Source organism: Camarhynchus parvulus, chromosome 4 (assembly GCF_901933205.1).
Source record: "Camarhynchus parvulus chromosome 4, STF_HiC, whole genome shotgun sequence".
Taxonomy (NCBI): domain Eukaryota; kingdom Metazoa; phylum Chordata; class Aves; order Passeriformes; family Thraupidae; genus Camarhynchus; species Camarhynchus parvulus.
In genome coordinates, this window is record NC_044574.1 from 32,282,505 (window position 1) to 32,297,709 (window position 15,205).

The 15,205-nt window shown below is 43.9% G+C and overlaps 1 protein-coding gene across 1 annotated transcript in view; it reads left to right on the plus strand.

Moving 5' to 3' along the window:
* Nucleotides 1–3,389: 3,389 nt before the first annotated feature.
* ACSL1 (acyl-CoA synthetase long chain family member 1) overlaps nucleotides 3,390–15,205 on the plus strand; it is a 38,266-nt gene continuing 26,450 nt past the window's right edge. The window contains exons 1-2 of the mRNA XM_030946946.1: nucleotides 3,390–3,493; nucleotides 12,447–12,674. Of these exons, the coding sequence (XP_030802806.1) occupies nucleotides 12,480–12,674 (195 nt within the window). The 5' untranslated portion in view covers nucleotides 3,390–3,493; nucleotides 12,447–12,479. The remainder of the gene's footprint in view (nucleotides 3,494–12,446; nucleotides 12,675–15,205) is intronic.

The window sequence follows — 15,205 nt, forward strand, 5'->3', positions numbered from 1 at the left end:
TAATGACAAACAGTACATATATATAAGAACAGTACTCTGATATCAATATTACAGGGGAAAAAATACCAAGCTGAAAATTCTATAATGTTCATATGCTGAAATGGAAATCCTTTGGTTTGGGTAATCTATGGGATAATTATTAACGCCTGTTAACATTGTGTTAATATCATCGTCCTGGAGAGAGAAGGGATCCAAGAAAAAGGATTGATTTTCTAAGGATCACCTTCTCCAAGCTCAAGAGTGGTCCATCCTCACATGCAGTGAAGCAGAGATGATCATCCCCCTCTACTCAGCATTGAGGAGGCCACAGCTGGAGCACTGTGTCCACTCTGGTCTCCTCCATACAAAAGAAACATGGAATACTGGAAAGAGTCCTGTTAAGGGCCATGAATATGGTAAAGGGACTGGAGTTTTTATCGTATGAGGTGAGGTTAAACCTCAAGAAGGAAAAACCTGGGGCTAGGGGAGGATCTTGCTGGTGTGTAATACCTGTTTTGCAGGGAAAGATGGAGGCAGATCCTTCTTGATGAAAGGACAAGAGGCTGTGGACACAGACTGGAATACAGGGGACTCCCTCTAAACAAGAAAGCCAGAATCTCCTTTTGAGTGTCTTTGTTTACTTATTTGGTATAGCTGATGTACTTAAAGAGCTGATTTTCTTAATGAAATGGGTTCAGGGCCTGTATGCCCTGTACACCAATAAAAAGAGTTGGTGAAACCTCAAATATAGTTAAAATGTGTATGTAGTTGGTAAAGGGTCCTAGACCCATCCTGATCCAGAGGAACACCAGGTTCCCTTGCTCCCCTGTGTAAGACAGTCCAATATCTTCACTGTAGATTTTATGCTCCTACTTCCATGTTACCTGCGTATTTTTTCCTACACAGTTTGGTTGAGACTGGGTCCCTATCTTTTCTGATCAGCTGGCAAAAAGCTGATTTCAGACAGTAATGTAGTCCCTGGATGTATAATGCAGTGAGCATCAAGGGGCATCAGAGAAGTGATACCTGGAATTACTGAGATACCTATTTAAATATTGTGTTGCTGAGAATTTTGCAATTTCATGTTGCTGACAGAATTCATTAAAAGGTACGAGACATACAGAAAGAGAGAGATTTTTTAGAGACACTCTTTCCAGTGAAAGACGAGAGAAAACCAGTTCTCTAAAGTTTCTTGGAGAAAGCACTAAAATGTGGCCCTTAGAAACCCAGTTGTGGAGAAACGTGCTAATAAAGGATTAACTAGCATAGTAAATAAAATAATAGTAAGCTTTGGTGTTTGGCAGATGGAACATAAACACATTCAGGACAAAGCATTAAATCACCTGTGCCTGAGATGTGTATGCAACTCTACCTCACTTGTTTCTTTCATCCAAAATCCTGAACAAAATGCAAAAATCATTTGGCAGAGTCTGGCTGTGTCTATATGAGCACAAAGTGTGGTGCAATAGGAGGGAAGCAGGACAGCCTACCCATGGCAGAGCAGCTGATGTCCATGCCGCTTGTGCTCTGGGGCTTTCCTCAAGTAGCTTTAGTGTGGTACTACAAACTCTGTGCCCATTAGCAGCAACAGTCAGGGAGATGTACTCCTGGATTAAACGCTTTCAATTCCTTTCCTGAGAAAGGGATTTATTTTGAATTTCTGAGTCACTCCATAGTGTGAACCAAGTGCAGTTACGTGGGGACTATCAGCAGCTTCACAATTGCCCTCCTCCTTTGTTCTAAAAAGTGAATATAGGCTCTTTCCTTTCTTAAAATGCTGTTCTGCAGGAAGTCTTTTGCCTGGTTTATACTCCAGTATAAACTGAAGCATTAAGAGACACTAGTTGCCTTTATGTAAAATAAAAGTACCTCCAGTAATTTATAGAATACTATATATATGTATGTGTGTGTATATATATATCTCTATATGAAAGTGTACAGCCTTAACGCCCATACACACACTTAAAATAAAGAATACCCAGGAAACAGGGAAATTATAGCAATGCAGAATGTGCAACATAGTGGGACTTTGACATGTGAGATGATGATTTACACGTCGAATGGACCAATGCAGCACATAGCCAAACCGAAACCAGTTGAGGTAACTTAACTGCCATCCAGAGGGGCCTGGACAGACTTGAGAGGTGGAGCCATGACCCTCATAGAGCTCAACAAGGCCAAGTGCAAGGTCCTACATCTGGGTTGGGGTGATCCCAAGCATGAATACAGGCTGGGCAGAGAACAGATTGAGGTGTAGCCCTGGGGAGAAGGACTTGGGGGTGTTGGTGGATAAGAGGCCAGACGTGAGCCAGCAAATGTGCACTTGCAGCCTAGAAAGCCAAATGCGTGCTGGGCTGTATCAAAAGGAGTGTGGCCAGCAGGGGCTGGGACAGGATTCTGCTCCCGCTCTGCTCTCATGGGACACCATCTGAATACTACATCCCGCTCTGGGGTCCCAAGCACACGATGGACATGGACATCCCCAAGCAGGTCCAGAGGAGGGCCGTGAAGATGATCAGGAGCACCTCTCCTGTGAAGACAGGCTGAAGGAGCTGGGGTTGTTCAGCTGAGAGAAGGCTCTGGAGAAAAATACAGCAGCCTTCCAGTATCTGAAGGGAGGGTGTGGGGTCTGCAGGACAGCTTGAGAGAGTCTCCTTACACAGGCATTTAGTGATACGAAAAGAGGTTATAGCTTTTAAAATGAAATAGGGTGGGTTTAGATTAGATCTGAACAAGAAATTCTTTGCTATGAGATAACTCTGAGACACCAGAACAGGTTGCCTGGCAAAGCTGTGGATTCCATGTCCCTGGAAATGTTCAGGGCCAGGTTGGATGAGGCTTTGAGCAGCCTGGTGTATGCAGGCAGAAGTTCCAATGGCAGAAGTTCCAATGGCAGAAGCATTGGAACTAGCCGATTGTTAAGGTTCCTTCCAACCCAAACATTCTATGATTCTGTGATAACTATCGGGGTCCTGATCAAGCCCCAGCCGCCTCAATATGCCCCTCAAATCCACAGCAGCTCACAAAAAAAAGTTTGGTAGAGGTAAGCAACAAATTGCAACAAGGTCGTTGTCCTCTTCCAACACCTTCGTACTTCAACATATGTCCATTTAGCATATTTATACCAGATGAAGATGTCCTTTCGGGAGCCGTAAGAAAGCCCTTGCTTTGCGAGCTGTCACCTCAGACCTGTAACGTGTTAAGCGGCAGTAGAGCCAGTGCTCCCCTCAGCTCCCTGGCCATCCCTGGCACAGTACATTTCCACCGCCCTCCCCGCGGGTTCCGGTGAGTTACTGTGGGCAGGGGCAAGGGGAAGGGGCGGGCCGGGAGACAGACACGGGGAAGGCCGAGGGGCAGCCCCGCCGGGCGGCGCGGACGGGAGGAGGAGGAGGAGGCGGAGGCGGAGGCGGAGGCGGGCCCGGCACACGCACACGCCGCTCCCGCCGTGCAAGGCTTAAAAAGGGCGGCGCCGAGGCGGCGCGTACAGCCGTGGTCGCTGCTGCTGCCGTGGGAGGTGAGCTGGGTTCGGGGGTTCTGCTGCCATTGGGGCCGGGGGCCGTCAGGGACGCGCCACCGAGGGAGGCGGCCGGGCCTGCTGGAGCGGCCGCCGCGGGGCCGGGGTGGTCTGCGCGGCCGCTGTCACCGCGGGGCCCGGCGGTCCCGTCCTATCCCGCCGCCGGTCCCTGTAGGCTGTCTGTGTGGGGCCGCGGGGCTCTCCTTCCCGGCCCGCAGTGGGATCAGCGTCCCCCGGAGCCGGCTGGGCTTCCCCTCGCACAAAAGCCTTCAGGAAAGCGTAGCTGTCTGTCTCCGGCCTCCCCCCGGCGCTGCGGCAGCTCGGGCTGGCCGGGCATTGTTCGGCGCCGGCGCTGCCCTCCAGCCCGGCTCGGCTCGGCCTGGCGCGGGGTGAGCGGCTCGGCCGGGCCGAGCAGCAGGTAGCGGGCTGGACAGCGCGGTGCTGCCCGCTGGCCCCGCGGCTTCGCGTTCGTTTAGCTGCCGGACTTTGCCTTCGAGTACGTTGTTCTTTCGGGTGTGAATGTAGCATGTACTTGATGCAGCTTTTTTTCTTTTTCCTTTAAAGCAGTTTAGAGTGTGTGTGGAAATGGAGCGTGAACCAAGCTGGCCTAAAATGGAAGGTTGAGTGGCTTTGACTTTGCAGGCCTCCTCTGCTGCTAGGTAGGACTTGCAGTGCTACAGCGCAGAGATTTAGCCTGGTTACCCGACGCTTTTGTTCTAGGATGCATACATTTCTTATTCCTGTTGAACAGGAATTGCAACACTTGAAGCCTTCTAAATTTCTAAACGGCATGTCTGTGAGCTGTCTGGAGTGTTACGGACACCCTCCTGGACTATGTAATCTAAACATATGCCTCCCTTGGGTTAGCGTCCGAAATATGATGGTCAGGTTCTTGATACTAAAGAACAGATCTCATCCATGTGGTGTTAATAGATTGCCTTTTTCATCTGCATTGCTTTACAGGGAATCATGCACTCTCCTCAGCCTGGTCAGGAAAGTTTATTATTGCCTCTTTGCTTGGGAACGTGCTCTCAAACTCACAAGCTGAGATTTCTCAGCCCCAGGATTTGGATCAGATTTCTTGCATCAAGAAATTGAATATAAGAGGCCATTGAGTTTACTGAAAAATACCTTTCTCTTTCTCTTGCAACAATAGCAGTATTAATAATGCAAAAACTGATACATAGAGTTCTTCATGGACTCTTGCTGTTGCTGCCTTTTTAAAGTTTAAGGATATGTAGCTTGTTTGTTTTGGGATGGGGAAATGTCTGAAAGATGGCTGATGGGAAAAATCTAAAGCTTGTCATTACAAGTTGCTGTTGTGTGTAGTGTTATCAATTCAAGGTCTTAAGCAAACAGCCTTAACCTAGTCTGAGGACTGCATGATTACAATGAATTTACAAAGGTGGCTTCTAAATATGGTAGATGTTGTTTTACAACTACAGCTTGAGCAATATGAGGTTGGAAATAAGTCCTCAGTTTTTAAGAAGGAAACCCCCAAGTAGCTTTTTGCTTCAAGGACAAGTACAAGGTTGATATTGATAGAAAAAACAAACCCAATAATTTATAGTGGATGGCAAGACAACTTTGAAATACTTTTGTGGGTAAGTGACTTGCCTATTTTTTGAGTGAAGTCTGTGTAGCTGGTTCTCCCTTCTCCTGGCCTTCACTAGAAAGGAATACTTCATGGGATTTTTGGGAGGAGGCAGAGGTGGGTTGTACCTTCCCTTTTTTGTGTGTGTTGTTCTCCAGTGGGGCAGAGTAAAGTTTTCTCTTTCTTATCCTTCCAAGAAAACAACACTTTTGCTAAAGTGAACAACAGAAGGTAATAATAGGTTTTTGTGTTTTGTTTTTCTTGATAATATGGTTGATGGAATTGGGTAGACTGAAGAAAACTAATGACATGAAATTTTTTGAATGTGCAGCAGAGATGAGAGATATTCTGGGCAAAGGGATACATTGCTCGATAAATTGGGCTTCTGGCGGTCTTATGAACAGACTGACTGCCATATCCTGCTTCCCTGCTATGCTAAATTAAAAGTTCAGATATGTTAAATATTTCACTATGGTAAATATAACCAGTGGTAACTCCCTAGAAATCCTCACAAGTAAGAGGGGTGATGCTTTATTCATTGGTGAATGGTTTCGTGGGGGAGTTTACAATGCTGTGTGGCTCAGGGAAGCTCTGCTGTACAGCGTTGACCTTTCCAGGCTGTAGGCTGAGCCCTGTCAGCGGATGTGGGGCTTGCATTTCCGCAGATCCCACCTGACTCCTGAAACAAGGACACTTGATAGTATAAGCTTCTGCTCTCTTACTGCTTTTCACATTGAGAGTTACTCATCTACACAGGGAAAATATGATTTCCTACCCCTGGCAGGGAGTTTGGAGCTAGATAATCTTTAAGGTATTTTTCAAACCAAGCCATTCTGTGATAGTAATTTTTTTTTTGTTTGTTAGGATTTGAATCTTAGTAGTATTGGTAGTTTGCTCAAAACTGATTGAAAACAGCTTGCATGATTTTACAGAGATGTAGAGGAAAAATGGATTTTGCTTTTGTAGTTGAACCGTTTAAGTGCTATACCAGAAGTGCATGATGTTCTATTTCCAGAAGAGGATTTCTCCCTTTTTTTTAATGAATTACTGTTCTTGAACCCAGAACTGTTAAGCTTTTTAGTTTGATACTGCATGTGCTGTGTTTTGGAAATTTGGCTTCTGCAGGCGGACTGCAATAATAGCCTAGTAAGGTTGAATTAGTTTCCTAGGAAAGCAAGAAGAAGATGCTTACTATCACTGACTCAGAGTAGATGCAGGCATACTTTAATACCTGTTGTCAGAAGATTGTTCTGTTTGTCATACTATTTTTTGGGCTGCTGGTGTTGGGAGGTCACTCAGTGAGCCAATTCTCTTAAGTACTTACTCATAAGCTTCTCATAAGTACTTACTGATCTTCCAGTCTCAGAGTGTTAAGGGTTATTTTTTTGTAACAACCTGCTGGATGTGAACCCTATCTAGTGCACTGCAGTGGGGCTTAGTGTGCCTGACCCAGGTTGCCTTCAGCAAGAGTTCAGATATCAGAAGTATGAGTGAGAAACTCCTTCTCACAGAGTCTCAAGTGAGCACTTAAACCATGTGTTAGCTTGATACTGCATACTGGGCTTTGTGAATAGTAGCCTTTTCCTGGGAGGAGCAGAACGAATAAGTTGGTATGATCTACTCACCTTGAGTATGATCTACTCAGCTTGAAGGAAGTAGCAGGAAGAAGCTGTTTGGTTCTGTATGGTGGTTTTCATCTAAATGGTGTTTGGAATGACACTAGATTGACAGAGTAGTGCCATGATGTACTTGCAAATCAGAGTTGCAGGGATGCAATTCTAATGGATAGCAGTGTAGGCTGAATAATAAATATTTGCAGGCATCTTATCTGGTTTTTGGAGATGAGAAACCAGCAAGACTGCTTAGTGCCATGTTGTGTATGTACAGGCATGGATTAAAGGTAACTCAAAGTGATCATTCTCTGAAAGGTTTTAGTGGTAAGTGTTGGTTTTTGCTTTATGCACAGGGTTGGTTATCAAATATTGTTGGAGGACTGTAATTGCACAGAAGGCATTGAGCAGATTCTTGTCACGTGTTTCAACTCCTGAACTGGAATAAACTCCAGTGACCTCACCAGTGTGCACTCAAATTACTTACTGGACCTCACTGAGAGGCAAGAATCCAGGTGGAGTTCCACTTGATTGCAAGGGGACTGAGGCCAAATGTCTGAGGATGGGCCTGTGACTTTCCTTGTTGATGTGAACAGAACCTTGACACACCCATTTCAGATTTAGTGCTCCTTAAAGGTTGCAGCAGAAGCCTTAACTTTGATTGCACTTTATGAAGTAAGTCAGTGTCCTAACTTATGGGTCTGAATCCAGCTTGTAGGTTGTTTCCCTCCAGTTCTGCCTTGTCCCAAATGCAGGAAGAGAATCTGAACCAGTAGAGGGAACCTACACCCTGGTATGTGATGCCCCATGGTTGCTGAGAGCCTGACTTAGGGAGCTGAAGAGCAGTTGGATGTGAAGTGTGAATATTAAGGACCTGGTGGTTCCTCCTGCCTGGGATGTGTTCCTAGTTCTCTAGTTCTTTCCTCTTCACTCTTGCAGGAAGGTAAATAGGTTAGTTACTGATTTAAAAGAAGGGTTTATAGCTCTCATGCTTGGCTGGATAAACTAGGTGATTGCTGGGTAAGATTTAAAAAAAAAAAAAAGTTGAGGAGAGGCCGGGGGTGAGGCAGAGGTGGTGGAGGAGGAGGTCATAGTAGTGGATTAGACAGTTCAGTGTGTTTGGTTTTTTCAGGCAGATTTTCTCTGGCTGAGGAGTCATATATGACTCCTCATATATGACATGACAGGCTGCACCACAGTAGGCATCTTGCTGTCCTGTTTGTTATACAGAGCTTAAACTAGGATTTCTTCAGGTCTCAAATACCAAAGCTCCTTTGCTGTATCGTGAAGGTGGTTGTGGTTTGCTTGCTGGTTAGTTTGGCTATGTTACAGGTGTTTGCAAGACCTCAGTCAGATTCCCCTCTGACTGCAGGACAGGCAGAAAATCCTGGGAGGATTTGTAAGCAGTGTTTACGGTTTTGTGCTTAATGTGTAGTATTACAGTAGTCCACCCTCTTCCCCAGCTGTGCTGTTGTGTTTTCCTTCTGGGAGCTAATGGCTATCTGGTCATTGAAAAGAGAGTTGATCTAGTTGAGAACTAGCATCATGAATAATATAGAGAGATTGTTTGCCAGATCACCTCCCTTGTGTCTGCCTGGCTAGTGGGGAACGGGTTGTGGCAGCATGTTACCTAGGACAGGGTGAACTGACTCAAATTTAAGGTGATTATAAATGCACTCTGAGATTAGGGTTATGTATTTTATTCAGACAAAAGGATTGCTCAGGTTAATAGCCAAAGCTATTTGTTCTACCTGGTTTTTTATTCATAATAAAGGGGCTAGAACATGATTCTGCACTTGTTCTTTCAAAGGCTGAGTGGAGAAAGGCTTAAGTAAAAAAGAGATCCTTGGGAGCTGTGCAGTGTAACCTGTAAGAGTAAGTAAAAAAAACTCAGACTGCAGTGGCAGGTAGCTGTCAGGACAACTCAAAGGTATGTGGGTGGCTGGTTCCCTGTTTCAGCATATCATAATGAAAACATCAAAACATCATAATGCTGTATTGCTCTTAATAAGAGATAGGCGGCTTGTCTTGTAGATTTCTCCTCCCTGCAAGAGGCTGTAGAAATTACACAGCCTGTTCTTTTACACCATGTGATGGACCTTCCTTTATGGCAGTGCTAGTGTGTTGTTTATCTAAATATTAGCATAGAGAGAAAGAAAGGCCATTGGTTCTTGGGGTTGTTTTCTCTGCACTACAGAAGGCAATGGCTGCTCTCCTGTTCTCTTCTGTTGCACTCGAACCATGTCTGGCTATGGGCAGACAATAGGCAGGCTGCTGCCCACTGTAAATAGACCATTGTATGCCCAGAGTAGGAGCAGCAAAGAACGGCAGAGCCCTGCCAACTTGGGTCGCTGCCTTGAGATACTGGCTGTGCTGTAAAGAATGAGTCTTGGGTGCTGCAGGGTGGGTGGGTATGTGTGAGCAGAGAGAGCTGGCTTTGTCTGAGACTTACAGAACTCCTTAGCCACGTTGATATGGTGAGTTCAGAGGGATGCCTTTTTGGGCTGCACTGGGGGAATTGTTTCTTTGGAGGTGTCAAGGCAGATAGTTGTCTCTGAAGCAGTTTTGCCTCATTACCCAAACTGCTTTCCCTCTGGTCTTAAAAAAAAAAAAAAGCAAGGTCTACTGATTGCATTGGGAAAAAAGTGCTTTTGACCTCAAATGTCAATTCTGCTCTTTCCCCCACTGCATGTAGCAATCTGAGTATTACAGACTGGTACTGTTCATTTGGCATCTCCTTCCTTTTGGTCTTCAGCTGTGTCTCACACTGGGGCTTAGTTTGAGTCTGTCCCTTGTGTTCCAGATCCTGCTTGGTAAGAAAGAATTGCAGGACTAGAATTTGTGAAGAGAGCATGGCCTTTTTTGCTTGTCTTGAGTGAGCAAAGTTAGCTGGGCCCTTCCTTGAGGAAAACAACTGAAAGCTAGATGCAAGCTCCACTGTGAGGATCTTTGTATCTCAATGTGAGGGCTCTAAACCATTCTCCTTGGTCATGATAAAAACCCAGGATGTCTGATGATGTTGGAGCATGAGCCAACTAGATACTGAGATGACTTGAAGGCTGGAAGTCATTTTCTTCATGGGGTATATTTGGATGCATATGTTAAGAACGCGAATTTATTGTCTTGGTTACACCTGGCTTTGCCCTAAATGCAGAAGACAGGCTCATATGACTTAACAGATAGTGTTAAAGCTTGCAATGGCTTAGTCTTGCAGAAAACTGTGACCTCACCTTGTCTTTTGTGTGGGTGAGGCAGAAGGTATAATAAGATATTGTTTCGATATAAACATAAGCAGCAAAATGTATCGTTGTATACCTGATAACTTGTGGTGTAACTGCTCAAGAATGGTTTTATGTTGCAGGCTTCCCTAGAAAGAGCTGGTCAAGGAAATGAAAAGCAGAGGTGTGTATGTCTTCTCTTCACCCAGGCTGAAATCATAGCTGATCCTTGACTATAATGGGACTGTTGTGTGAATTAAATTATGTTTGCTTCAGTTCTTGTTACCTATAAGGGCATCACAGCCTTTTGAGTAATTCAAATTACACTGCATTCCTAAATCATAGTGTGTGTGCAGGACACTTCATGACTAATGCAGACAGAAAAGCAGTTTTAAAAGTCAAAGGTGCTCATTGTGGAGCTTGAGGAAGGAGCGGAGCTAAGTTTGGTCTTAACCATTACCCACATCATAGACCCCCCTTGTCTAGTTTCATAATATGTTGTCTATGAGAAATGTGAAGTTAATCAACTTTTAAGTCCAGACTTCCTTGTTGATGTATGAGGTTTTTTTATTCTTACTGTTCATCTGTGTATAGTAAAACTTAAGAAGTAGTTTTCACACCTGCAATGCTAATGAACATGATTAGGCATGTAAAAAGCAACTGCGTGGTGATCATAACTGTTTAGTCAATAACTGATTCCTTTTTAAAAAAGGGAAAATGAAGAGCTTGTTTATATATTCAGTTCATCTCTACCTTCTATTGCTACCACCTCATGTGTTGTGGATTTTGATTTTAGTCTGCTGTGTATCACTGTGCAAAGAACAAAAAGGCATTTCTGTAGTGGACCTGCACTGCCTGTCAAGGGGATGCAGCTGTGCCCTAGGGCTGTGCCAGAAGAGAAGAGTGTGGGGGAGAGAGAGCAATGCCTGCTGCCTGGGGATTACTCTATGGGTCTAGGACTGTTCCAGAGATGGAACTTGACTCCATCCTGACTGCCCCCATTCATGACCTTGCTTCAGCCTGTCCTGTTAACACTGTGAAAGCATGGGCCCTTTGAACTAATTTTATTACTATTTTGCTGTCTCTAGCAAATCTTGTCCAAATACTGGTTAGACTTTTTGTGAACTAGACCACGTTTCTGTTGTCTGGCTGAATAACTGATTGCAGCAGTAAGGATTTCAAGGTCAGACTGTAAACTAGAGATTTTCCTGTAGAAATATGAAAGGCTAACCGGGTATAGTTGGTCCTAAAACTTATAAACATAATTCTGCACGTTTAGGTGTCAGAGTCTCATGTGTCACCATCCTGCAGCGGTGGCTCCTTACACAGTATGATTGTAGCTGTTAGCTACCTCTTTTGACATTCTCTAGGACCTTTGTTTAATTCTGTTGTCCGTAGGCAATGGCTAGGACCTAAATTACCTAAGTAAATACATCTCTTTGTTCTTCAAGCAGGCGGGGCAGCGCTGCCGGCCGTGGCGGGGTGTCGGGCGGCCGTGCCGGTGCCGGGGCCTGAGCGCGGTGGGGTGAGCGCTGCCCGCTGCCATTGGCCCCGCGCGGGCCGGCTGCTCCCGCTCACCTCTCCCCTAGTGGGCATCGGCCGGCCCTTCGGCATGTGACACACGTCCCGGGAGACCTTGGCTGTAGAGGAGAGCAGAGAGCACCAGCTGAGCGGACTGCAATCCTTTTTTTTTTTTCTTTTTTTTTCCTGCAGCTGGTTCTTGCTGTGGAATATCCGTGTCAGTGAGTGCTGGCAGGGATCAGCCTCTTCCAGCTCTTCTTCTGTGTGAACGTGACAAATCAAATGTGCTTCCTGTGCTTGATTGTATTGCTGCGTGCTGCTGCCGTGGGCCTCATTTGCCACTGCCTTAGTCTGCCTCATGACCAGAGATAAATTACTGGCATGGTGCTGGGAGAAATAGGAAACTTGCTAAGTACCATGGAGGAGCTATGGGAGGATACTGGCTTTGAAATCAGCTTGTTGTACTGACCTTTCTGTGCATGTCTGAACGGGAGAGTAGAAAAGAGTTTATTTTACTGGACTTAGGAAGGGAAAAATCGTGCTCCTGCTATGCTCCTATACGATCAGGATACTCTCTGTTACATGCAGGCAAGATAACGTATGTCCCTGCCCTTCGTTTCCCAGACTTCCCTGCTTGATGACTAACTGTTTAAACAATCTTACAGTCCGTCTACTCTACAAATAACTATTTTACCTTTGTGAAATTCTCTCCTTTAACGAAAGGTCTTCTTTTTTAAAAAATTTGAGTGCTGTCTCTGCTGAAAGCAATACTAAAACCCTGAAGAAACTCCCTCTTCTGAGCCCCACCTATTTTTCTGGAGTATAAACTAATAATTGCTTGCTTACTTAATTGCAGAACAGATTTCTAAAGATTTTGCCTGCCTAGTGGCAGATCAGGTTATTTTGACAGTGGGAAGCCAGTAGGACAAAGCATACATTGCTGCCCTACAGCAACAGCAAATCAAAAGTGCATTTCAGATTTTTTGTGCAACTTTTTTTCATACCAACAGATTCCAGCATTGGAACAAGTGCAGTGAACTGCAATGCAAGCGCATGAGTTGTTCAGATACCTACGGATGCCCGAGCTTGGGGATGTCAGGCAGTATGTGCGCACCCTTCCGACAAACACGCTGATGGGCTTCGGCGCCTTTGCAGCCCTCACGACCTACTGGTATGCAACAAGACCAAAAGCAATAAAACCACCATGTGATTTAGCAATGCAGTCTGTGGAAGTAGAGGTAAGTGCCACTTGATGGATGCTGTAGTTCACTGAAATTTGAGCCCTAAATGCAGCATTGAGGGAGACCAAACACTTGATTTACATTAGGGTGTTTCTAAACCTGTAGTGTGGGGAGAATACATTTCTGAAATGTGGCTTGAACTCATTATTTTGGCTTTCTGAATATGAAAACCAGCTTGAGGTTTGAGGAAATGACTTATCACAGGAGCAGAAGATTCTGCTGAGACAACTGAGCTTCTGATCTCACTAGTGACAAAACTTGTTAGAATTGGCACAGTGTAGTTTTCAATTCCTGGCCACATGATGACCTATTAAATTAGGTCTTGGGGTCAGAGTAGGTATACTGGTATATACTGATTAGGCTAATAACTCTTCTGTTATTTTTAGTGTATAATAGCTGACACATGAGACTTTATATTGTGTTACAAGCATCAGGAGGGTACTAATTGTCCTCAGATGATCTGTGGAAAGAAATACTAGTCTGCCAAGAGATCCCAGCCATAGAGTAAGTTGAAATTAAACCAGCCACCTGCTAAACTCTGGATGTTAGCTTAGCTTTGTCTTGCACTTTTTAGAAGCAGAGTTACTTTTAGGTGGTGGCTTTTAAAAAGTGAAGTCAAATAGTCTGAGTGGAAGAAACTGTTGCTTTGTGAGCAAATACAGACAGCAGATTGCAAGGCTGGTTTTTTTGGGTGTTGTGGTTTTATTGATTCTCTTGCTCACTACAGAGTCAAATACTAATTCTTTCAAGAGTGTTCTTTCTTCAGGAGAGACAAGGTGTTTCTCCTTTTGAAGGAAGGGGAATTTTGGAAGGTTGTGATCTTTAAGGGAGATAACTAGAAAATGTAGAATTTTAAAGCTAACAGCTTCTTGCCTTACTGATAGTCAGAGACTACTAATATAGTTTTTTATACATATATATATACTTGGAACTGAAGTCTCCCTTTACACTACATTCTTCTGCATGGATAGACTGCATCTAGTTGTCCTATATTGAATGAAATGAACATGACTTTGTGCTTAAGACCAGATATAACTACAAACTGATGTAAACAAATGTGGCAGAGTAGGTCAACTTCATGAACTGTAGCAAACTTCTGTCATTACTTCAAATTGGGCGCTTTTTTCAATGTTTTATACTGTTGAGATTGAAGAATGACACATTAGTTGGCCCCTCCATTCACAGTTTATTTCCCAGTCTTCTCAGTGGAGCATGCAGCAAGTGTAGGGACACATCATGTTACTGTAGCACATAATGGTCTGCTACGAGATGTACACAAAAGGGAAACAAAAAAATGCAGCCACAGTGTCATAATTGTTAAAAAACACCTATGTTCAAGCAAGGTGTAGAGTAAGGGTCTGGGAGTTAGATCTCACTTCTTGGTGAACTTTTCCAAGTCTGTCAGCAGATGTGTAGACAACAGGTAGAATAGTCTTGTAAACCAGCACATCTTGGTTGCTGGAATGAGCTAGCAGTGCAAGTTTTCCAGCTGTGGAGTGCCTCATTAGGCAGTGTAGACTTCAGCAGATTTGTGGGGGGCATTGCATTTTAAGATGGTAAGACAGTAGCTTTTAGCTGTCCATAAATCCCATGACAAATGCTTATTTGCTTGAGACTCTTGACACCAGTCTCAGTTCACTGGCTTTACTACTTCAAGTTAAATTACTTGTCACTGTTGGATTCTGAGATTGAAATCATTGTTTGGCAGTATGAGACTTCACTAAGCTACTTAATGCATCATTGATCCAATTACACTAATTGGCTCTCTGATCAGAGCAAGATAGGTATAACAGTATTATTTTTCACTGCCTCTTTAGAAAGTATGTTTTAATGGGCTAAATACTAGTAGGACTTAAGTGAGAAACAACTGAATGTGTTAGCATGTTGCAGTGATGAGAGCTCAAACTTAGAAAATATCTTGAAATGAGTAAGATCTGTCCAATTTTGCGTTCATTAAGGGCAGTATCTGAACTATTAATAATGCTTAAAATGGTAATCAAATGAGCATGTATGCTTTGAATCAAGTTTCAAGTGTATGTTACAATTGCTACTCCTGTAATAGTGACAAGACTTCATTACAGTGCTCAGGATTACAGGTTCTCACTACATTTTGCTTGAAATTTAACTTCATATGCTCCATTTTCCTATGTATATGTTAAGGTGGGTTGTCTTCTACGGGGGGGGAAAAATCAAATACTGCTCTGAAATTGTCTAAACATTTTTTTCTGCCTCAACGATACAATTTTAAAAGGCCTGAGCAGTTGCTCCAAAAAAGACATGTCAGAAGGCAATGCCTCTTTGCTATTGTTCTATCTAGTCTACCTGTTCATTTACAGAAAGAAATTTGAACTAGAAATAAGCTTCTACATTATTCTTACTTGTTGACTTAACTTTGTTAGATGCCAAGGAAATAAGTGAGGTCATTGACTGGAGTAGGGTTTCTACATGTTTTGATATTGTATCTTCATAACTTCATATGGGAGAAAGAAGATCCTATTTACTGTTGTTCCAGATCACTTCCCATCTCT